The sequence below is a fragment of the Macaca mulatta genome, chromosome 9, assembly GCF_049350105.2.
Source record: "Macaca mulatta isolate MMU2019108-1 chromosome 9, T2T-MMU8v2.0, whole genome shotgun sequence".
NCBI classification, from domain to species: Eukaryota; Metazoa; Chordata; class Mammalia; order Primates; family Cercopithecidae; genus Macaca; species Macaca mulatta.
In genome coordinates, this window is record NC_133414.1 from 15321180 (window position 1) to 15346467 (window position 25288).

The 25288-nt window shown below is 45.1% G+C and overlaps 1 protein-coding gene and 1 long non-coding RNA gene across 23 annotated transcripts in view; one reads left to right on the plus strand and one right to left on the minus strand.

Moving 5' to 3' along the window:
- The window catches only part of FRMD4A (FERM domain containing 4A), a 379365-nt gene that overhangs the window by 119703 nt on the left and 234374 nt on the right, over positions 1-25288 (minus strand). For all 22 annotated transcript variants that reach the window (XM_077945785.1, XM_015146511.3, XM_015146514.3 and 19 more), the window contains exon 5: positions 17482-17566. In XM_077945785.1, the coding sequence (XP_077801911.1) occupies positions 17482-17566 (85 nt within the window). The remainder of the gene's footprint in view (positions 1-17481; positions 17567-25288) is intronic.
- On the plus strand, positions 976-10363 carry LOC114669898 (uncharacterized). The gene is made up of 3 exons (XR_003719182.2): positions 976-1112; positions 8007-8253; positions 9827-10363. It is a non-coding gene; the product is annotated as an uncharacterized LOC114669898 (long non-coding RNA).

Sequence of the window (25288 nt, forward strand, 5' to 3'; positions counted from 1 at the left end):
CTCCTGCAATTTAAAACAATGCATTCAGGCACACCTGGAACTTTTGAAGGAGAGATATCATTCAGGCTCCTTTGGGCCTGGGAATTTCAAAGCTGGATACTAATATTTGCCCTGGAACCACCTGAGAAGTATGGCTTAAAAGAACTCATGAGAGCCTATGGAAGAACTGGGAACAATAATTCCTTACGTTTAACCAGCTGAAAGAGCTTTCTGGCGGTTGGAATTGATAGAGGCTGTCAGTGCTGGGATGTGGAAGAATGTTTGGAATTGCAGTTCTGGGATTAGCAGGTCCCATCAGAATGTAAATCATTTAACAGTGTACAAATGGCTTCACAGAAACACTGTCCAGGGTTACCACAATAGATGGTTTCTACTCTCACTACGTGCATTTCCATTCCCACCTGAATGCCTTGGGGTGCACTTGTTAGTGTGCTGTTGTATGTGTGCTTTTCTGTCAAACATTTACACCTATGTTACAGCCAATGGTCGACTGCGGGCTAATATTTAACATCTGCTGAGGCTTATCTGATGCGCAGCTCAAAACCAACCATCAGAAAATAACACTTTTAAGTGCGAACATAGCTTTCAGTTTGCTGTTTGATTCATCTGATAAACGAAAATGTCTATACCTGCGTGGAGGCGGGGAAAATGAAGGAAGGTCTTTTATTCTATTTTACACAGCCCAGTATGTGGTTCCAGGAGAGTATCACTGGTGAACATTAACTGTAACGTAACTGTTATCCACAGGAAAGCTACCAAAAATGCACCATCGAATATCTAACCTGATTGATTCAACTTCTCTCTCACCATAGTTGTTCTCGGGGTAAGTGAGAACTGGCACCTTTAACTGTGGTGACTTTTCGGGTGAAAAGTCTGACCTTGACCATCTATCTCCCAGTGAAGATACCAAAAACAGGAAGAGTTGAAATGTGGCCAGTGGGAGGGGAAATGATTCAAGAATCAAGCGCCCCCGGCAATGCACATGCTTACACAATCTGATGGAAAGAGCCGTATTATTACTTCTGACCTCGCCTGTTTAACATGCATTGAGTTGAAGGATCATTTCACTGGATGTTCTCGGAGGACTCAACACAAAGACCGAAAGGGTGTGGGTAAGAACCAGTCTAGGGTGGTGGGAAGACATCCTGACAGTCTTTGCCCAATTCCCCAATGTCACTTGTTCATGATGCCTTTTCCCCCTTGTACACCTCACCTTTCCAGGTGGCTTTATCCTTAAGATTCTACTGCAATGGGGCAGAGCTCTAGACTTCTGCCTCACTCTGAAAATTTCCCATGGTACTGCAAAACCTGAAAGCCGGCCAGGCACGGTGGCTTAGGCCTGTAATCCCAGCACTTTGGGAGGCCGAGGCGGGCAGATCATTAGGTCAAGAGATCGAGACCATCCTGGCCAACATGGTGAAACCCCGTCTCTACTAAAAATACAAAAATTAGCTGGGTGTGGTGGCGCATGCCTGTAGTCCCAGCTATTCGGGAGGCTGAGGTAGGAGAATCGCTTGAACCCGGGAGGTGGAGGTTGCAGTGAGCCAAGATAGCGCCACTGCACTCCAGCCTGGTGACAGAGTGAGACTCCATTTCAAAAACAAAACAAAACAAAACAACTCTGAAAGCCAAGTTCCACAGAGAGGAGTTATTAGATGTTTCCAGGGGTCTTCCTAGCAGAAATGTGCTCCCACATAACACTAAGAAAATGATTCTCCCTTTTCCCTATCTGACTTTTACAGTGGTCCAGAGGTGGCTTTTCATTTATTTATTTATTTTTTTTGAGACAGGATCTCACTGTGTCACCCAGACTGGAATGCAGTGGTGCAATCTCGGCTCACTGCAACCTCCGCCTTCTGGGTTCCAGCAATTCTTGTGCCACAGCCTCCCAAGTAGCGAGGATTACAGGTGTGCGTCACCACGCCTGGCCAATTTTTTTATTTTTAGTGGAAACAGGGTTTCACCATGTTGGCCAGGCTGGTCTCAAACTCCTGACCTTAAGTGATCCACCCACCTTGGCTTCCCAAAGTACTGGGATTACAGGCGTGAGCCACCGCGCCTGGCCAGAGGCGGCTCCTTTCATGGGTTTCTGCTCAAGCAGAGGAACTACACTGACGGGGAGCACACAGTGTGTAAAAATCCCATTTTTTCCTGGGATTCTGGGCGTTCCCCTTAACTAAGGACAAGATGGGATCATAGGAAGAGCAGAAGACACTTCCAGGAGGCTTGAGGGTGGCGTCCGTCTGCCTTATGCAGGGGCTGAGGTGTGACATTCCTCTGTGCTTATGCAATCCGCATCTCCGTGGTGAAGACCCCAGTGCTCTTGCAGCCATTGGAGGAGAGGATTCTGCAGGGTCGTTCACTGAGCCGGAATCTTGCCTGGGAATCTTGGGCTGTCTGGTGGGCATGGAATAACTTTACTCTGAGACTAGAGAAGCCCAGGGGGCAACGCTGGCAGGAGGGAATGTAAGGTCCTTTGGTGACTGTGGCCACTGGGTGTATACTTTAGGCATCTGCTTTCCTTACTACTGAATAATGCATGCTGCTCCCTTTGATCTTTTGAGAAATGGTATGGAAAGACAAACCGTGACCATCTGCAGGTGTGTGTGTGTGTGTGTGTGTGTCTGTGTTTGCACGTGCATACGTGCTCTGAGTAGGGGTGGGAAGGGCGGCCCCACTTCCTCCCACATTGTGTTGTTTTATCCCAGGTGACTGAACTGCCGAAGGAAGAGGTCTGAGGTCATTTATCAGCAGCACCATGGCTAACAATATTCTCAGAAAGAGTTCCCTCTGAGGGCCTCCAAGTGTTTCTAATAAGTGGCCATGTGGGAACCCCAAATGGCAGGTGTTACGGATGTTCTCCAAGTGTCCTGAGAGCCGGAGGGCCTCTTTGCTCGGGGGGACTGGGTGGTGGTCTTTACGCTTAACCAAGAATCTTAATGCAAAGCAGCCCACCATGGTCCGGAATTGCAGGAATTCCAACTCTGATGTAAGACAAATGAGATAATTCCATGAGAAAATGTAATTGACAACCATATGGTAGGTCGAGAAGATTTTGTCAAGGAAAATCTTTGCAAAGTCCACTCAGAACCACTTCTAGGGTTAGGAAAGCCACCAAGGGTTTTCCTAACGATTTCTCACCAGTTATCACCACGTTTATTCTTACCCACAAAACATCTAAAGATGATAGATAAGCCATTCTCCTTAAGATTATTTCTACTGTCCCCTGAAAGTCCCATATTCTGGTCTTAACCCCCCAATGCCGTGGGGACATGGACTGAACCACCTGACCTTCAGTTTGATTTTCCTTATCAGTAAAATGGGGATAACAATTTCCTTTCCAATTATTTTACTGGGTTTGGTGCGGCATAAATGGAGAAGTGACTTGGAAACGATAAAACACACTACAATTATTAGGTCTATATTATTTATTTCTGCTGATGAGTATCTATAGATAATCTGAACTCCACAGTTTTGTCTTTGTTCTTTAGTATATCTTAGCATTTATAGGAATCTTTACTAAGATTTTGTTTTAAAAGAGATGGGTTGTGTGTGTGTGTGTGTGTGTGTGTGTGTGTGTGTATGTATACTGGTCACCATGTCTGTGGTGTATTTTATGTGTCAACTTGACAGGCCAAGGGTTACCCATTATTTACTGATTTTTGAGACAGGGTCTTGCTGTGTCACCCAGGCTAGAGTGCGGTGACACCATCTCAGCTGACTGCAACCTCTGCCTCCTAGGTTCGAGTGATTCTCGTGCCTCAGCTTCCTGAGTAGCTGGGATTACAGGTGCCCATCACCACAACCGGCTAGCTTTTTGTATTTTTAGTAGAGATAGGGTTTCACCATGTTGCCCAGGGTGGTCTCGAACTCCTGGGCTCAAGTGATCCACCCATCTCAGCCTCCCAAAATGCTGGGATTATAGGCGTGAGCCACTGCATCCAGCCCCGAGTCGCACAGATTAAACAGTTTCTGGATGTGTCTATGAGGGTGTTTCTGGATGAGATCAGCATTTGAATCAGTGGACTCAATAGACCACCCTTCGCAGTGAGGGTGGACATCACCCAATCCTGGAAGGTTTGAACAGATCAAAAGATGGAGGATGGAGGAGCTCGCCCCTTTTTTCATTTTTCTTTCTTTCTGTCCCTTGCTTTTTGAGCTGGGACATCACATTTCATCTTCTCTTGTCCTTGGACTGGGACTTATACCACTGGCTCCCTGGTTCTCAGGTCTTTGGACTCAGCCAGTGGACTGACACCACTGGCTTTCCTGGGTCTCCAGCTTGCAGACAGCAGACTGTGGGATTTCTCAGCCCCCATGATCTTGTGAGCCAACTCCTCATAAGAAGTCTCCTTCTGATATCTGTATATCTATATATATCCTATTGGTTCTGTTCCTCTGACTAATACACCGTCTATCATTAAAGTGGGACACAATGCCCATATTTAGCCCAACTTTCTCTCTTCTTGTGGCTCTATGCCTCATTGCACAACTCATCATGACTACGCAAAGTTGCCCCCGGGGCAAACAGGGGCTGTGGTGCAGGATGAGACTGATGCGATCTTGCACAATTGCTCATTATTAGCCCTCTGCCAGTTTTTCAGCATCAAGTCACTTCATGTTTGTCTAATGATCCAAGAGGTGAATGCCACTCGTGCTTAGCTACAGCCCTAATTCTGCCGCACTGGGATTTCTCACGCTGTCCACCCCACAGCAGACAGCCCATGTCAGGATCTCAAGGAATCACTCTTTATTAAGTTCTATTTTAAAAAATTTTTACTTTTACTTATTTATTTTTGTCGAGACAGGGTCTTGCTCTGTTGCCCAGGATGGAGTGCAGTGGCACCATTATAGTTCACTGCAGCCTTGAACTCCTGGGCTTAAGTGATCCTCCTGCCTCAGCCTGCTGGGTAGCTGGGACCACAGGCACACACCACCATGCTTAGCTAATTTTAATTTTTTTTTTTTTTGTAGAGATGGGGGTCTCACTATGTTTCTCAGGCTGGTCTTCAACTCCTGGGCTCAAGTGATCCTCCTGCCTTGGCCTCCCAAAGTGTTGGGATTACAGGTGTGAGCTACTACACCTGGCCTGTAATCATTCTTTTAGAGGTCATGGGCATAGCCAAGATGACAGATCCATGTAAGTTTGTTTCTTGAAAGTTGAAAAAGAAGGTACCTGTCTATCCTTCTCTCATTCCCCCTCTGTCCTACAAGGGCGCGCTCTAAACCTGCATCAATGAAACTAAGAGGTAAGGATGAGAGCTCTGTAAGTCTGAGGCTGATATTTATGTTGTCCTGTAGAAGGTGATTCTGGGCTTTGGCTTGGTTCTCCCACCTACAGATGAGATGATGTCATCTGATCATTAGCAACGCACGTTGAAGATATTGAATAAAAGACCATTTATTTCAATATCAACAAGAGAGAGAGCATTAAGACCTAAACTGCAAATGTGGCCCAAGGATGATTACCTAAACTACTTTTTTTTTTTTTTTTAAGAGAAGAGGTCTCTGTCATCCAGGCTGGAGTGCCCTAATGTGATCCTAGCTCACTTCAGCCTCGAACTCATGGGCTCAAGTGATCCTCCCATCTCAGCTTCCCAAGTAGTTGGGAATACAAGTGTGTGCCACCATGCTTGGCTAATTAAATACATCTTTTTTGTAGAGTTGTGGTCTTGCTGTGTTTCCCAGGCTGATCTCAAACTCTTGGCCTCCCAAAGTTCTGGGATTATAGGTATGAGCCACCACACAGAGGCTCCTAGACTCATTTGAATAAGACTTGCACCCTCCCAAGAGCACCCATAAAGCAGATATTTTAAACCTTTTCCTTTATGTCATGATTTGTTCTCAGTGCAATGCAGGCAACAATATTCAGTGATTTCTCAGGAAATATGCAAATCCTTGCTCCCTGGGATTGGAAATTAACCAATTAAAAAATAATTTTCTGAGCATCGGCTATGTGCCTAGAACAGTGATAGGCCATGGAAGATGAGCTTAAAAATCCACTCAGAAAAATGCTGGTACCAACTTCTCCTCCAGCCTAAAGAAGCATATTTCAGCCCATCTCCAGATGACAACCACAGTCCTGTTTCTTTGGTTATCACTGCTGGGGAAGGTTAGTGCTTTTAGACAAAGCATAATTGAAATGTGATGAATGTCCCTAAAGAGTGCATTGCCAGCTGGATGTGGTGACTCACATCTGTAATCTAAGCACTTTAGGAGGCCAAGGAAGGAGGATCACTGGAGCCCAGGAGTTTAAGACCAGCCTGGGCAACATGGTGAGACCCTGTTTCACTTGGAAGCAAAATAAAACAAAACACACGAAAAAAACAAATTAGCTGGGCATGGTGGCGCACGCCTGTAGTAGTCCCAGCTACTTGGGAGGCTGAGGCAAGAGAATTGCTTGAACCTGGGAGGCGGAGGTTGCAGTGAGCTGAGATTGCATCACTGCACTCCAGCCTGGGCGACAGAGCGAGACTCTGCCTCATAAACAAATAAATAAATAGTTCATAGCCAATCCCTTCGGGCCAGGGCAAAGTTATACAGGTGAAATATTAGATTCCTGATGTGATCTTAGAGACCAGAATAGATGCCCCTTTATCAACTAGAGTAGACGCTAAGGTTAAGTTACCTACAGGTCGAGGGTTCAGGACAAGCTGGCCTAGCAAATTTCTCAGTTTCTGTGGCTAAACTCTCTACCAATAGGAGCTGTCAACTCTGGTTTACCACCCAGACCATTACAACTCTGCCTGGACAGGGGGCCAGCCTTACAAACATTCTCTTCTGAGGAACTACTGCAGACTTTAGGCTAATTTCAGCAGTTCACAGAGGCTGCACACAAACTGCCTTTGTGTCCTATAGTTGACCTTGTGAGGTAAACAGCCTCAAATTCCACCTCATTTTAGTGCTAAAAGCCACCCCAGGAAGGAACCAGAGGTCATGATGTTAAGTAAAATAGGCCAGGCACAGAAAGACAAAGTTCGTGTTTTCTCACTTAATTGTGGAAGCTAAAAATGAAAACCATCAAACTCATAGAGACAGAGAACAGAAGGGTGGTTACCAGAGGCTGGGAAGGGTGGGAGGAGTGGGGGAGACGGGGATGGTTAATGGGTTCAAAAAAATAGAAAGAATGAATAAGACCTAGTATTTGATAGCTCAACAGGGAAACTGTAGTCAATAATGATTGAATTGTACATTTTCATATAAGTAAAAGAGTAGAAGTGGATTGTTTATAACACAAAGGATAAATGCTTGAGGGGGTGGATACCCCATTTGCCCTGATGTGGTTATTACACATTGCATGCCTGTATCAAAATATCTCATGTACCCCATAAATATATATACCTACTATGTACCCACAAAAATTAAAAATTTAAAAAACCAAGACAAAAACCCCATCCTAAAGTGAACATGGGACATATGTCACCTATATGTCTACCTGCGGCACACACACTCGACACTCCTTCATAACTATGCGTATCTTTTCCCCAAATCTGCTGAGTGTGTAGGACTCTATTATGTAATACGAACACCATGAGGCATAAAATCCAACCTGCGCTGCCCCTCTTCAAAAAGAGCACCTTCAGTCCACGCTGGAGACTTCGTCTTCTCAGTTTGCAAACTGGTGCTGCCAATACAGCCCTCCTTTCTCCTAGTTAGCCATCTGGTGGCCTTTCGGATGACACTGACGGTGCATCCAGTCATTCTGACAGCCACACATGCCACCTAACCTCAGTCAAGGAACTATCAAAGTACTTCTCTGAGGAAGTGAATGGAAAGGTCTTTCAATGTGAGTGCCAATTTTCTTTTCTCTCTGAAGGTTTGCATGTGGAGAAGACAGGGAGCTGGTGATTTCTTGATTTCTCTTATAACTGTAAGATGTATCATTTGTGGAAATCTTTCTGATAAAAAACTAAACAGACTCTGTCATTTCATGACCTCTGTTTGCAAAGCTTTCAGACATCACTGTGATGACTCATTTTTGATGGTGGATAATTTTCTTCTGTCAGTGCAGAACCCAGGATAGGCAGGATTCAATCCAGCCTGAAGGTGCGGGAAGAGCTGAGGGTCCACATCCTTGCCTCGCTCCTGTCTCGTGGGATAAGTCCGCTGCCTCCTGCAGGGGCTGATGGATGAACCCCTTCAGTTGGCTGTTGGAAGCCACACCGGAAGAGGGAGAGGAGCAGATGGAAAAGGCTTGGAGGGACAGCTGTGCCGTCTCATCGGTCTCTTTCCAGGGAACATACACCATTCCAGGTAGGCTTCCTGTGGGAGTTTCCCATGGAACGGGACACACATTTCTAAATGAGATGTATCCACGCCCTGGCCAATGTCCTCTCTATCACCCACCTGTCTCCTTAGTGAGTTCAAGCACATCAGAAACACTGTTGGACCATGTGGGAATCTCATTCCACACTTCTTCCCACTCCACCTGAAGCACACAATGACAGCCCCGCTGTCTCATATCCATATTTTAATTTTCTGCAACTTGGATAGATGATGACTACGTTTTCCTGCTCTATTGTATAAAGTAGAGGGGCGGAAGGGAAGAGAAAGTGAGAGGGGCATCTGCTGTGGCCCTGCCTCCTGCCTGCTGGGAAAGAGAGCGGAAGGTAGGAAGGCAGTGTTCACAATCTGGGAAAAATAGCAAAACAAAGCCAAACACCTTTCCTCACCTTTCTGCTATTAGAGATGAGAGGTTCGTTCTCTGAAGAAGAACAGGAAGCAGGGATGAAGTGGACCGGAAGTGCAGGAATTACACAGAATTCTATACCTAGTATGGAGACTGTTCCCTCCAGATCCCTGGATGTGGGAGGACATGTCCCAGGCAGGAAGGGAAGCTTTTCTCTGGAGAGAATGGAGAGCCAGAGAGGAAAGACGTCCAGATACCAAGACACTGATATTCAGGGTTCCCCAGGGAAAGAACCAGCTTGCGATGGGAGCACGTCACAGGGACACCCACTGGGGGACCATTCCACCCTGAAATGGAGCATCTGCTTAGTTTCCAAGTGTGAAGCGACAGACCAGGGCCAGCAGACAACTGAGGAAGCCTCGTACAGGAAAGAGAGACCAATACAAATAAACTGGAAAAAAAGAGCTGGAAGGAAACACAGAATAATAGTGATAACTAATATTATCAGAGTGATAAGAGAGGATATTATGTTCCTGAAACAATAATAGCATAATATTTTAAAAATCAGATAATATAAAGAAACTCTTAGAAATTAAAACAAACAAACAAAAAACAAAACCATAATGGCAAAGGTGAGAAAGTCCAGAGAAGAGATTAAAGTAAATCCCTACAAAGCCTCCCAGAAAGTAGAATAAAAAGACAGAGACAGACAGCTGGAGAGACAAGGTATCAGAGCGGGAGGCCACGATGAGCACTTGATAAATAGGAATTCTGGAAAGAGAGGACACAGGCAAGAGGGGAGAAGATATCAAAGAAACAATCCAAAAAGAACCCCACAACTAAAAAAGAATGCACGTTGCATCTCCAGACTAAAAGTGCCCATTGAACACAGAGTACGATGGATTTACAAAGACCCACATCAGGGTACCCATCCTGAAATTTTAGATCAAAAGGAGCAAAAAAGAGTTCCCAAAGGATCCCATTGTTGGGGGCCCAAGGGGGTGTCACATACAATGGATAGGATGGTGGGCTTTTCCAGAGCAATGCCTTTGGTATTCCGAGAGAAAAAATTTTTGGTGTATTTCTGTATCCAGTCAAACTATTCATTAGATATGAAGCTAGAATAAAGACTTTTTCAGATATGCCAGGATCCAAACATTTTACTTCCCGCGTGTGCTTTCTCTGGATTGACTGCAGGATGTTCTCCAGTGAAACAGTGGTGTAAAACAAAAAATAGGAAGTCTCCGGATCCACGAAACAGAGGACCCAATACACAGCGAGGGAGAAGGAAAGACCCTGATGGGGATGAGGCATCCCGGGTTGAGACTCTGCATGAGACCAAGTCCAGGCTGGAGCAGGAGGATAGAGGAGCGTAAGAGAGAGGTCCTGGAAAAACAACAGCAGTAGCAGCTACCACAGCAACCAAAATCAAACCAAAGAGGAATGAGAACTACCCGATGTCGCTGGAAATTAATATTGGTAGACATCTGGGAATCTGTAGGAACTTTTGGAGAAAAGTGAAGGGTATATAGAAACTAAACAAGTGAAAGCAAGGCAAGTATTCCCTTTGGGTAAAACAATGGGTTGTCTAAAAAAGGAGCTGCAACCACAGGATACTACTTGGATTAGTCACGATAATATCAGGCTGATGACTCTCGCTTTAAGCCAGAATTGTGCTATCACCACATTGAGAAAATAGAAAAGGAAATAAAATGTGGGTGGTTATAATCTAAATCTACATCCTTTTTTTTTTTTTTTTTAGACAAAGTCTCGCTCTATCCACCAGGCTGGAGTGCAGTAGTGTGATCTGGGCTCTTAGATTCACTGCAACCTCTACCTTTGGGGCTCAGATGATCCTCCCACCTCAGCCTCCAGAGAAGCTGGGACTACAGGCATGTGCCACCACACCCGACTAGTTTTTGTGTTTTTTGTAGACATGGAATCTCACTATGTTGCCCAGGCTGGTCTCAAGCTCCTAAGATCAAGTGATCCCCCCACCTCAGCCTCCCAAAGTGCTGGTATTTTACAGGCGTGAGCCACTGTGCCTGGCCATCTCCATCCATCTTAACAGGAATTCAATAAAATGAATCAATCTAGGAATAATACCCTGTGTCAATTATTTAGCTATATGGAGGCAAATACTAGAAGAAACAGCTAAAACTGTTGCAAGTGGCAGGAGTTGCGGGGAGGAGGCTGTTTGTCATAACAAGCCTTGTGGAACTGTTTGAGTTTTAAATGATGTCATATATTACTTTGATAGAAACCAATATTACTATTTTAAAAAGTGAATGAAATTGGCTGGGTGCCGTGGCTCACACCTGTAATCCCAGTGCTTAGGGAGGCCGAGGCGGGCGGATCACGAGGTCAGGAGATGGAGACCATCCTGGCTAACACGGTGAAACCCCGTCTCCACTAAAAATACAAAAAATTAGCCGGGCGTGGTGGTGGGTGTCTGTAGTCCCAGCTACTGGGGAGGCTGAAGCAGGAGAATGGCATGAACCTGGGAGGCAGAGCTTGCAATGAGTCGAGATTGCACCACTGCACTCCAGCCTGAGCGACAGAGCAAGACTCTGTCTCAAAAAAAAAAAAAAAAAAAAAAGTGAATGAAATTGAACTTTGAAAAAGCAAAATAAGCAGCTTATTTTACCTTGACAACTTAGATTTTAATATATGGTAGGAACCATTCCCCAAGAGACAGGGAGGGAGCAGATATTAAAACCACGCTGGATAAACCCAGGCATCTGTGTATCAGCATCAGGATGGGTTATCTGGGTCTAACACCACCCTCTGGGCTCTTCAAGGCCCCCAAAGCACCAGGGGGCTGTGTGGGTGGCACAAAGAGAATCACAGCCAAGAGAAAAAAACCTCGGGTCTAAATCCAACTAGCTAATCACATGCCTGGCATGAGACTAAGAACTTTGCATGCTTTATCTCACTGAATCTTCCCAAGAAGGTTGTGGTTAGACCTTATAACATCCTTACTCAATTAGAGAGGAAAGGGAAGCTTGGAGACGTTACAGGAGGTGCCCACATTTATTCCTTTTACCAAGGGGCAAGGCTGGGAAAAGATCCTGGGTCTGCCTGACAGCAAAATCTGAACTCTCAATCACTCAGCAGTGCCTATCATGATCTTTACATTGACACAGGTTACACAGGCTATCCAGCCATCCCCCAGTCCTTCGTCTCTGAGTCACTTAGACTCTCTCTCCCTACTTCCTCCTCTGGAAAGCTATTGATTCTTGCTCCATCTCACGCAGAGATGCTGAGGCTCAAATATCATACTATATAAAAGAAATTTAAAAATAAAATTTAAATGGCATTTTATACAAATGAGAAGATTATTCTTGCTCACGGGAAGGAGACAGGGGCCTTGGGATGCAACTTGGTCTCCTATATCAATTTGAAAGAAGCTGTCTCTTGGTCATTTGTGGTCATTTATGTGCCCAAGCCCAAGGAAAGATTTCGAGAAGAGAGAGCTGGGTTCTGGGGTGACATTCAGCATGTGGGCTGATGCTGTCGGGACCTTGATCCTAAATGTGGCTGGCTGCAAAGGTGTCGTCACCTCCACTCAGGGCACCTGTAGTATTCAGTTCTGAAATTTATTCTTTTTAATTTTCCCTGAATCGCAAAGTCCTAGGCGTACACGATGTTCAGAAGCCTTCAGTGCCAGCTCAGCATTTGGGACAAGACAGTACTGAACAACTGCTCTCCCTTTCCCCAAGCATCTGCCCAAGTAGGCTTTGGGTCAATTAATTTTTTTTTTTTTTTTTTTTTGAGACGGAGTCTCGCTCTGTCACCCAGGCTGGAGTGCAATGGTGCAATCTCAGCTTACTGCAACCTCAGCCTCCCGGGTTCGCTCAAGCAATTCTCCTGACTGAGCCTCCTGAGTAGCTGGGATTACAGGCGCCTGCCACCACGCCTGGCTAATTTTTGTACTTTTAGTAGAGATGGCGTTTCACCATGTTGGTCAGGCTGGTCTCGAACTCCTGACCTCGTGATGCGCCCGCCTCGGCCTCCCAAAGTGCTGGGATTACAGGCGTGGGCCCGGGACAATTTTTTACTTGCCCTGCTCGAGAATGATTTCGTGGGTTCAGCCTTGCCATTCATTTACTTCGCTGCCCAAGGCTGCCACCTGGTGGAGACCGCTCACCTTTCGTTTCTTAACTTGGTTTCAAAGCGCTTTCACATTCATTTAAAAAAAAACACCAAATACTCTTACAACCTGTATGTAAGGTTAGTATTATTATTTCCACTTTATAATGAGAAAATGGGGTCTTAGAAGAAAGAATTTGAAGGTGTCTGGAACTGCATTTGGTATCTTTTTCCTCCATTCAGCAAAACCCCAAAATGCTGTCCTCTGAGTGTGCTGGGTTTGAGCCCAGTGTAAGTCCTGGCTCAGCAACCGTCCCGAAATGAGGTCTTTTCACAGAACTGAATTTGATCATTACCAGGCCCTCTGTTATTCTGAACATTTGTACTTGGTGGAACTATTCTGTGCAGTGAATGTGTTGAGGTACTTCCAGAAGGAAAGTGATGGCTGATACCATTCCAACTTGTGTGTGTGTGTGTGTGTGTGTGTGTGTGTTAAGGTTTAATGGGCTTTTGCAATCCCCAAGGCCTGAGCTTAATTAAATTTTAAAATCCAGGCAGCGGTAGCTCCCTAGACTCCTTTGAATCCATCCATTGAACACGTCACAGAGAAGTGTACGAGGAGAGCCTCCCTCCAGGGTGCACCATAGCCTGGCCATTCATTAGGTATGTGATCTCATCTTCATCACTGGGAAAACAGGGATAAAAAGCAACATCTATCTCTCGGGTTGATGGGTGCAGCAAACCATCATGGCACTTGTATACCTATGTAACAAACCTGCACATTCTGCATATGTATCCCGGAACTTAAAGTATAATAATAATAATAAAACTTTTAGAAAATTCAGGACACTCTGGGCTTTACATTTATTTATTTATTTATTTATTTATTTATTTATTTATTTATTTTTAAAAAGAATTGGCTGGGGGCGGTGGCTCATGTCTGTAGTCTCAGCACTTTGGGAGGCCGAGGTGGGCAGATCACGAGGTCAGGAGTTCAAGACCAGCCTGACCAACATGGTGAAACCCCGTCTCTATTAAAAACACAAAAATTAGCCAGGCGTGGTGGCTGGTGCCTGTAATCCCACCTACTCAGGAGGCTGAGGCAGGAGAATCGCTTGAACCCAGGAGGCAGAGGTTGCAGTGAGCTGAGATCTAGCCCGGGCGACAGAGTGAGACTCCATCTCAAGGGGCGGAGGGGGAAGACTTATTTAATCTTCCATCAACATCCTGATAATCTAGTGAAAATTCCTTACTGAGATCATAGGAATGGCTGAACCCATCAAATCTTCGTTGGAAAGTTCTCTGGTTTGTCCATCTGGAATCTGCCCTGACTGAATGCATTACCTTTAAATTTCTTAGTAGACCTTTTATTCTAACTAATCCTCACACTTCAGGACTTCAGACGAGTCCCTGACATTTTACCCAGGTAAGAGGTAGAACTTAAGCTGTGAATTCAGAAAAAACATCTGTTAATTTGCTTTCTGTGGCCCTACATTAGTCAGTTGGTGTATACCTCAAACTCTTCTGCACCTTGTTAATTAAATTTTTAGAGTAAGGGGAAATCCTAGGTTTAGAATTATTTGATTTATTTCAAGGTAGAATGCATTTTGGATTCCAAGTTAATTACCATCAATAAACTTATGCAAAATTCACTCTCAAAGCGGTGTCTATCTCAAAAGGTGTTGTGAAGACTCAGACAATTCGCATAAAGCACTCAGCAACAAGCCCCTACATCATGTGAACTTTGTAGGAATGAACGTTCTTGTCTATTACTGTTAAAGAGCAGCCCTAAGCGGGTGTGATGGAGGTTGCATTCATGAGACATTCACTGCCTTCATTATGTGCATGCAGGGGGTAGCCAGTGGAGTGGGTGTTTCTTTTTAAAAATGTTCTTTTAGGGCCAGGTGCGGTGGCTTACACTTGTAATCCCAGCACTTTGGGAGGCCAAGGTGACTGGATCACTTGAGGTGAGGAGTTCAAGACCAGCCTGGGCAACATGGCAAAACTCATCTCTACTAAAAATACAAAAACTAGCCGGGCGTGGTGGTGCACACCTGTAACCCCAGTTACTCGGGAGGCTGAGGAGGGAGAATCACTTGAACCTGGGAGGCGGAGGCTGCAGTGAGCCGAGATCGTGCCGTTGCACTCCAGCCTGGGTGACAGAGTGATACTGTGTCTCAAAAAAAAAAAAAAAAAAAAAGTTCTTTTAGTCGCAGTTCCTAACCTCGGTGATATTCTGCAAGTCCGTCTTCCCAGGCAAGAGGTGTGTGCTGGAAAGGGGTGTAGGCATTTTGGGTTATCCCACAAAAGGAGACACTACAAGCTTATGGAGCAATTGGATACATGACAAGGGGCTGTCGCTCTCAATTAGGAATCATCGCTTGAACAGACTTTTTTCTAAAGAAGATACACAAATGACCAATAGCACATGGAAATATGCTGAACATCACTAGTCATCAGGGAAATGCAAATCAAACCACCATGAGATACATCCCACACCCACTGGGATGGTTATTAATAAAACAAAATAGAAAATAACAAATGTTGGAGAGGATGTGGAGAAATTGGAACCGTTGGACACTGTTGGTAGAAATGTAAAATGGTACAGCTGCTATGGAAAACAGTAGGGATGGCTCCTAAAAAATTAAAAATAGAAGTACCCTATGATCTGGTAATACCACTTATAGGCATATACCCTGAACAACTGGGAGTCAGGTCTTGAGGAGATATTTAGACATCCATGTTCATAACAGCATTATTCATGATAGGCAAAAGGTGGAAATAACCCGTTTTTGATGGGTTATTTCCCATCAAAATAACCCATGGATGAATGGATCAACAAAAGGTGATTTACACATACAATAAAATGTTACTTAGCCTTAAAAAGGAAGGCAGCCAAGCATGGTTGGCCACACCTGTTATCCCAGCATTTTGGAAGGCCAAGGCAGGCAGATCACCTGAGCCCACAAGTTCAAGATCAACCTGGGCAACAGGGCTACAAAAAAATACAAAAATTAGCTGGGTGTGGTGGCACACACCTGTAGTTCCAGCTACTTAGGAGGCTGAGGTGGGAGGATCGCCTGAGTCCGGGACTTGGAGGTTGCAGTAAGCCAAGATTGCACCACTGAACTCCAGCCTGGGTGAGAGAGGGACCCTGTCTTAAAAATGGGAAAAAAAAAAAAAAAAAAAAAAAAAAAAAAAAAAGGAAGGAAATTCTGACTCATGTTACAACATGGGTGAACTTTTTTTTTTTTTTTTTTTAGATAGAGTCTCACTCTGTCACGCAGGCTGGAGTACAATGGCGCCATCTCAGCTCACTGCAACCTCCACCTCCCGGGTTCAAGCGATTCTTCTGTCTCAGCCTCTTAAGTAGCTGGGATTACAGGTGCCCACCACCACACCTGGCTAAGTTTTGTATTTTTAATAGAGACGCGGTTTCACCACATTGGCCAGGCTGGTCTCAAACTCCTGATCTCAGGTGATCTGCCTGCCTTGGCCTCTCAAAGTGCTGGGATTACAGGCGTGAGCCACCACGCCTGGCCAACATGGATGAACCTTGAGGCCATTATGTTAAGTAAAGTAAGCCAGACACAAAAGGACAAATATGATACGATTCCATTTATGTGAAGTACCAGAGTGGTTAAATTCAGAGAGACAAAAAGTAGTGGTTGCCAGGGGCTGAGGAAAGCGGGGAAGAGTATAAGGTTTCAGTTCTGTAGATGAAAAAGGTTCTTGGGTGAACGATGGTGGTGATGGTTGTACAACATTGTGAATGTACTTAATGCCACTGAACTGCACACTTAAAAATGGTTGAGACTACAAACTGAGTTCAGTGTATGCTGCTCGAGTGATGGGTGCACCAAATTCTCACACATCACCACTAAAGAACTTACTCATGTAACTAAATACCACCTGTTCCCCAAAAACCTACGGAGATATAAAAAAATTTTCAAAAATGGTTGAGATAATAAATGTATGTGCATTTTACTACAATGCTTTAAAAAAGAAACTGTCTCACTTAAAGTGACAATAGCATCCCTTTGAAAGATGCTGCTAGACCATCTAAAAATGGTCAAATATACACATATTTGGTTATAAGAAGCTCATGTGTATCTGCAAGACCTGTCTAAGTTGACTAGTGTGTTTGTCATACTTGTTTAGGTTTTTCCCCTTTGTCTAAGTTGACAAAGAAACCTTTAAAATCAGGAAACTTTTAAAATAAGGTTAGGAAACATGTCCACAGAGCAGCCATGGATCAAAGGAATCACATTATCATTATTATTATTATTCCGTTTTTTTGTTTTTGAGATGGAGTCTCCCGCTGTCACCAGGCTGGAGTGCAGTGGTGCAATCTTGGCTCACTGCAACCTCCACCTCCCAGGTTCAAGTGATTCACCTGCCTCACCCTCCCAAGTAGCTGGCACTACAGGCACGCGCCACCACGCCCAGCTAATTTTTATATTTTTAGTAGAGACAGGGTTTCACCATGTTGACCAGGATAGTCTTGATCTCTTGACCTTGTGATCCACCCGCCTTGGCCTCCCGAAGTGTTGGGATTCCAGGCGTGAGCCACCGCGCCCGGTCAGGAATCACATTATTAAATAGTGCCATTAGCTTCATAACATTCCATTTATTTATAGTAATTAACTTATAAATGACTTCTCATCAATAAAATGGCCTAAGGGGCAACACTCTGGAATTTCCAGCTTCAAATGATACTTTCAAGTTTCAGAGGGAAACTGGGGAGAAGGAGTTCCTACCTTGTAGATGCAGGACTTCGCGTTCAGAAAGAAAAGCTCAATGGTAGCATTATCCTTCAGGTACGAAATGCTTTCAATATAGAACCTGAAAGAGAAAAGTGGTGCATGAACCACAGAAACAGCAGGCACAGAAAATAAAGTGGTCTCTTCAGCTACATGATTTGAGACGAAAGCTGGCACTCCCCATCCTAAACAAACAAAGGAGAAAGGCACCATCCATGGTTTTTCTATGACCCTATGGAGGACAAACAGTGTTTCTGCAGTTTGGATAGTGGGTTAGGACTGTCACGCCTAGTGGGCCTCACCATAGCCAAAGAACCGGGTCTGCCACCAACTCGTAAGAACGAATTCTCAAACTGGCCCTCTGCTTTCTTTGTCCTATCTGCTTTCTAATTTTACATAATGTTATTTGTTTTCAACACATTGCTTGTTTGTCCTAAACTGTCATTGAGTTGGATTTTCTTTCTTTCTTTTTTTTTTTTTTTTTAGAGAGCCAGGGTCTTGCTCTGTTGTCCAGGCTGGAGTGCAGTGGTGTGATCATGGTGGTTCACTGCAGCCTTGACCTCCCAGGCTCAAGCAATCTTCCCATCTCAGCTTCCTGAGTAGCTGAGACTACACTTGCATACCACCACAACCGACTAATTTTTTTTTTTTCCGGTAGATGTGCAGTCTTGCTTTGTTGCTCAGGCTGGGCTCAAATTATCTGCCCACCTCAGCCTCCCGAAATGCTGGGGTTATAGATGTGGGCCACCGTGCCCAGCCAAGTTGCATTTTTAAAAGATAATTTCTTCTTCTTAATCACAGCTTTCTTTGAAATGGTTACTACTACTCCCGAAGGTGATAAAGTGTGATTTGATTTCTGCACATTCGGAGAGCTGAGCTAAGTGTTCTTAACACTGTGATATTAATGCATATTAAGCCAAATGAGAATCGGATTTCGTCTAGATGGAGCTTATAGATATTTTCAAGATGAAACATGCTGATACTATTTAAGTTTACACTAAATGTGCCTTTATAATATTGACTTTGGAGTTTATTAAATTCTTTAATGAGATAATGTGCTTGTACTGTCTAATGACCAGCCGCACTGAAGGACTAGGAGTTGAAAGGAAGAAGAGCGAACGGTTGAAATGCAGCATCTTAGAGGGAAGAAGGTTCTGAGCAGGTGTGGCAACCCTTACGGTGGACTAGGAGGGTGCTGGGTACCTGGGGGCTCTTGGAAACTGGGTTCACCAAGAAGAGGCAGAAGATGAGGAAGGTGAAATGAGAAGAAACAAGTACTACGGTTTTCTAGAACAGTGTCATCATCTGATGGCCAGAATCCTCTGGAGGGAGTCAGAGAGCAGTGATGGAGTCCCCAGCTCTGTGTGACTCAGGGCAGTCACATCATCCTGCCAGGCTTCTGTTATTCAGACTGTAAAAGAAGAGGTGGTTCTCTACCTAAGAAGCCCACTGGTTTTCAATATTGGAAACTACCTCCCATTTAAATGACAACAACAGCAGCAAAAACGAGAAACCAACATCATATAAAGCAAACAAAATGATGCCCTTAGCTTCAAGAAGTTCTATTTATTTACAGTAATTCATTTAAAAATGACTTATTCTAATCAACAAAATCACCTGAGGGGCAACAGCTTGGAATTTTCAGCTTCAAATGATACTTTCAGATTCCAGTGGGAAATGGAAGAGGAAGAGAGTTCCTACATTGTAGATACAGGACTTCATGTGTCTTTTCAGAAAGGAAAGCTCAATGGTAGCGTTACCCTTCAGGTATGGTAAAACATAAAAGGATTTATCCATAATTGGTCAGGTGCAGTGGCTCATACCTGTAATCCCAGCACTTTGGGAGGCCGAGGTCGGGGGAATCACCTGAGGTCAGGAGTTCAAAACCAGCCTGGCCAACATGGTGAAATCCCCGTCTCTACTAAAAATACAAAAATTAGCTAGGAGTGGTGGTGGGTGCCTGCAATCCTAGCTACTCGGGAGGCTGAAGTAGGAGAATTGCTTGAATCTAGGAGGGGGAGTTTGCAGTGAACTGAGATGGTGCCACTGCACTCCAGCCTAGACAACAGAGTGAGACTCTATCTCAAAATATATATATATCCTTTACCATCCCTGAAGGATAATGCTACTGTTGGAGAAACACGAAGATAAAAACCCATGTCTATAGGCTACATCAAGCCCATGGCCCACCAGCTTGCAACCTTTTGTCTATACACTAAATAAATAAATAATACTTTCTATCATTTTTCAAATGTGTGCAGAGGCTGCTGTGATGAATACAATTCAAGTTTTTTTAAATTGGTGAGTGAATTCGGAGTAACTTCAGACATAACATTTTCTCAATCCACAGACATCATTAGTACAATTATTATCATCTCAGGTTCTATAAAATTTGGAGGAATTACACAGTGGTCCTCATACTTGTAAAGCCTGAAAATTAATGGACTGGCTGATCTCTGCCCATAACCCCTGCCCCTGCCAAGCACTTGCCCCCTGCTTCTGGAGCAGGTGTCTTAGATCACAGAGGAGACCTCCATGGTCTCAGAGGCACAGTAAAGTTAAACAACTTTTATTCTTTAAGAATGGGGAGCAGAATGGCAGTAGCAAATTTTACATCTCAAAGCAAAATAAATTTGATTTGATTTGATTTTCAAAAAATAAATCTATACGGTAGCTCATGCCTGTAATCCCAGCACTTTGGGAGGCGGAAGCACATGGATCAACTGAGGTGAGGAGTTCGAGACCAGCCTGGCCAAGGTGGTGAAACCCCGTCTCTACTAAAAATACAAAAATTAGCTGGGCATGGTGGCAGACACCTGTAATCCCAGCTACTCGGGAGGCTGAGGCAGGAGAATTGCTTGAACCTGGGAGGTGGAGGTTGCAGTGAGCTAAGATCGCACCGTTGCACTCCAGCCTGGGCAACAAGAGCGAAACTCCGTCTCAAAAATGAATAAATAAATCCACGTCCTTTGCAAAGGGCCTTTGGCAAAGGGTGGTCAGATTAACAAAAGAAACTAAAGGAAGGAAAATAAGGAAAAGGGAGGAAAGGGAGAGAAAGGGGAGGGAAGGAAGAGAGAAAGAAATCCTAATACTGGAATATTAGCAGAGGCCTCCTGAAGTTGATGGCGGCCTTCGTGCTCTAATAATGATTTTGAGTCTAAATTCGTATAAGGTCTGAAATAACTTAATTTTCAAAGTAATGCCATATGTTTCTTAAAAGAATCTCATTTGCTTTAGTTCTTAAAAATTAAAGAGTAAAGCATCCTGCCTCTTCCACCCCAATTTTCTCCTGAATAGTGTATTAAGAAAATATAATGCTTCCCTTTTCGTTTCCACTCTCAAATGATGGAAAACTGAATTCAGGTGGCAAATTCTACATCTCCGCGACTGCCTTCATTTCCACCGAGCTCTATGTTGTCTGGCCATAAAAGGGGCAGAGAAGGTACAGGAAATAACACGCATATTCTGAGATGAAGAAAAAAATCACCTCCTCTCGACAGAAGTGGAAAGCAGTTTCCTGTTAACTTTTATCACCAAGACGACAGCCTGGAAAACCCGGTGAGTTCTGGGCCTGTCATATCATTGTTCTATTAGGGGAGGGTATGGAGCTCATCCCAAACTTTCCCTCCACGCCAGTGAACTGAGTCAAAAATGCCGGCAGAGAAAAAGAGCTCAGACCTCTCCACCCACACGCCCAGAGAGGCACGGTGCACACCAGGGGCACCAGGGACAAGAGCCTTTTGGGAAGATGGGGAGGGCTGATGGCTTGGATTCAAAGTCAAAATTTTCTTCTTCTTCTTCCTTCTTCTTCTCTCTTCTTCTTCCTCCTCTTCTTTCTTCTTCTTCTTCTTCCTTCTTTCTTCTCCTTCTTTCTTCTTCTCCTTCTCCTTCTTTTGAGATGGGGTCTTGCTCTGTCACTCAGGTTGGAGTGCAGTGTGCAACCACAGTTAACTGCAGCCTCGACCTCCTGAGCTCAAGTGACCGTTCTGCCTAAGCCTCCCAAATAGCTGGGACTACAGATATAAGCCACCATGCTGACTAATTTTTTATTTTCTGTCTAGATGGGGTCTCGCTATGTTGCCCAGGCTGGTTTGAACTCCTAAGCTCAAGTAATCGTCCCACCTTACCCTCCCAAAGTACTGGGATTACAGGCCAGCTTCTTCATTTATTTATTTATTTATTTATTTATTTTTTAAATCCAGTGTTTGGCCGGGCATAGTTTTTGGCCGGGCATGCCTGTAATCCCAGCACTTTGGGAGGCTGAGGCAGGCAGATCTGTCTCAAAAAAAAAAAAAAAAAAAAAAAAAAGGTAGGTTCTTTTTCTGATTTTCAGGAGAGCCTCAGCAGTAGGTGGCGATGTTGCATTTCCTTAACTACCAGCGTGGAGCAGGGAGTGCTTCCAAGGTTCACAAAGAACATTCCAGGTCTCTGGGTAACCAGGGAAATGAAGGCTGTTCAGATTCAGAGGGTCTGCATGGACAGTTCCGAGTCTGGCTGTGTACTGACCATGGCTTTGTGATGCTTGGATGTCTGTGGCTTTGCTGGGCCTGGAGGGACTGCTGGTGCCAGCGTTAGCCAATTTCCAGACCCCAAGACTTCCACATGTCACCATGGATCCAGGGTCCACCCCTCCCGCCACCTCTCGGCTCTCACACCCAGGGCCACTATTCCTCCACCCTCACCACCCCAGGGACATGCACCAGACAACCAGGGGCAGCTCCCATGCCACAGAGCCCGCTGAAATTATTTAAACTAGCCAATCCCAAGCCTGCTCTCCCAGCCTTACTTGTTCCTCCCCACAGAAACCACAAAAAATGCTCTTGCCAATTGTTCCCCGGCTCCCCTGCCTCCTGACTAACCCCAGTGCCTCCCACGTGGCCCTGCGTGGCACGGTGTGGCCCCTCCTCCCGGGAACTGAGTGACGATCTTTTCAATGTCTGTCCTCTCCTCATCGGCTGGCCTCGCCACAGCTGAATCATAATCAGACCTACATTTTAAACTGGTTTTTGGGGCACATTTAGCAGGACTGAATCTTGGGGCACATATGTGAGCTGAAAGGAACACTCTAGATGGAGCACAGACCTCGCTAAGAGGTTTCCTGACTCCACAAGCAACCGTCCACCCAAACTAGCTCAGATGATCCAGACCCGAGAATATTTTATCAGAGAGTCTGAAGGAGAAATAAATAGGTGCGCTGTGTTTATGTGTTTGAGCTTATTAAATATTAAACAGCCTCTAAAGCCTCGGGGAGTCCCGTCCCCTTCTTTGACAAGTGAAAGCCTCTGATTGCAACAGACTGAACACTGTCTAGTCAGATGGCAAGGGCCCAGCCAGATGACATCAGCCAGGTCTCTCCTCCATCCCCCCTTCTCTCCCTTTCCCTTCCCCATCCAGCCCTGGGCACTTGGGAATCACTGAATATTTACAGCAAGTGTTAATTAAATGGACCAGTGATTTCATTTTGTAATGAACACAAATGTCACATTTGAAATGCCTACTCTTGGTGGCAAATAAGAGCCATGATAATGAGAGCAATAAACTGTGAGTTTCTGTAGCCAAGCCTCTGATGCTTAGAATCTCAATGCCTCTAAAATCTTAACTGGGACACCTAGCTGAAATATAGCAAGCTCTGGTTAGCAGGAACCTCATTTTAGATCCACGCCATCATTGTTATTGCGAGTGACAGGAAGTAGCAGCTGCTGTCTCCATCGGCCAGAGAAGACACCAAGAATCCGGCCTGTGGACTTGGCTGTAAAATCCTTCCTCCCCGATCAGGCTTCTCCTCTCTTATTTTTTTTGCTGCTTGCTTCAGTTTATTGTCTGTGAAACTCAAAGTTTGAAGAGGCAAATCTAATCTCTGTTTATTTTCTTACAAGGAGTTTAGATGATCAGAGCTACAGTGATACTTGGTAGAAGGATATGTAATTAAAGAATAATCCAGATATGTAGGCTTCATTCTGAGCACAAGGTTGTGCCTATAAAAAGACTACACACACAAACACACACACACACACACACAACACAGACTTCCTTAGGTGTGTATATTTTCCTTATATTTTTTCTTTACCTATTTCTAAAGCTTGCCTGGTGAACAATATCAGAGAGCCATTGTTCCCAAGCCTTCTGGAACTAAACAATGGTTTGCAGTTGAAGGTGCTCCTGGTCATATATGGACCACTGCTGGCTGCTTATAACGTGTGTGTGTGTGTGTGTGTGTGTGTTATGTGGTGAGGGGAGTGAGAAGAGGTGGACAGTTAAGCAGAAGTCACATCATACAAGTCACGCTAAAGATGTCCTCTTCTGAGGATAATGGAAAGCTGAAAAAAAATTATGAGCAAGGATCAGAAGAGAATTCTAGAAAGATGCTCAGTGTCTTCATATAGGGGAGTTTGGAAGGGATCAAGACAACATGCAGAGATGAACAAGGAGATCTTGAGTCCAGGAGAGGTTTATGGAAGCCCTAATTATGATTAGGCTGTGTATGGAGAGTAAGGGATGGATAGGGAGCTGTTTAAGATGCAGGAATAACAGGGAGTAGTGACTGAGGGAACAGGAGGAGGCAGGTGGGAGGGAGCGGTGAGGTCAAGGTTGATTCCCAAGTCTCTGGTTTTGGGGGCCGCATGGGTAGTGGTGCCTATCACAAAGACAAGGAGGTGACACCGAAAGGGGAGCACATTTGGAGGCAGAAAGATGACAATGTCATTAGATTCCAGCTGCATCTGTGCGGAAATGCCAATCAGCGGAGACGGCCTGGAGCTTGGAAGAGAGGTCGGGACTGGGGCAGAGGATGGAGAGTCTCCAGCAAAGAGGCTGCACTGGCAGCTGTGGATGGGGGTGAAATCACACGAGGGGAAGGTGCAGGGAGAGAAGACAAGCAAGACGTGACCTCATGGACACCAGGGCTCGAGGGACAGCACAGCAGAACACGGAACCTGCCCTGAGCCAGGGACAGAGGGGACAAAGAGGAGGTGGTCCAGGAGAATGTAGTGCCACAGAGCAAGGGGGAACTGAAAGGCAGCATGTTCAAATGAGCCCAGAGCCACAGAGGCCATGTCGGAGCAGGGCAGAAGCACGCCTGTGGAGCCAGGGGCGAGAGACCTCCAGTGACCGGGGGTATGATAGCACTAGAAGCTGGACGGCCACAGAATGAGGAACGAGAGGCCTGTGGGGAAGGGGTGACAGCAAGGGCAGACCCATCTCTCGTGGCTGCTGCGTGCAGAGCAGAAGGGGTAGCAGAGGGCACTGGCTGGAGGTGGCTGTGCATCAGAGAGGGCGTTTTCTTCAGTTAGATTGGGACGTGGTCACGAAGGGGAGGAATCCACGGAGGAGATGCTTAAGATAGAGAAAAACAGAGGAAAGGCTCAAGGGAGAAGCTCTGTGAGGTGACAGAAGGGGCTAGGATTGAGGTACACATGGATCAGTGAGTGCTGGATGATGGGCTAAGGGTCTTCCTCTGAGATGCTCATGCATTTGCGTGTGTGCAGTGAGTGGGTTGGGAGGCCGCAAAAACCCTATTAAAGATACAATTTAGTTTGTGGGTAAAGAAGTAGGACTAGGAGCTCCCTGGTGCTGGCTTTGTTTTCTCTGCAGAAACATAAGCAGCAGCATCTTCTTAGAGCAAAAGCCTTGACTATCCAGGACCTGAAGCAAGAGGTAAAACCACAGTGGGGCACAGAGACCCTGAGCAGGCACCCCTGGCAGAACTGGCTAGAAATACTGAAGATCTGTGTGGGATTCATCACAATAACCATGAACCAACCTGAAGTTGCATGAACCTTTTCCTGACCACACCCAGAAGCTCGCG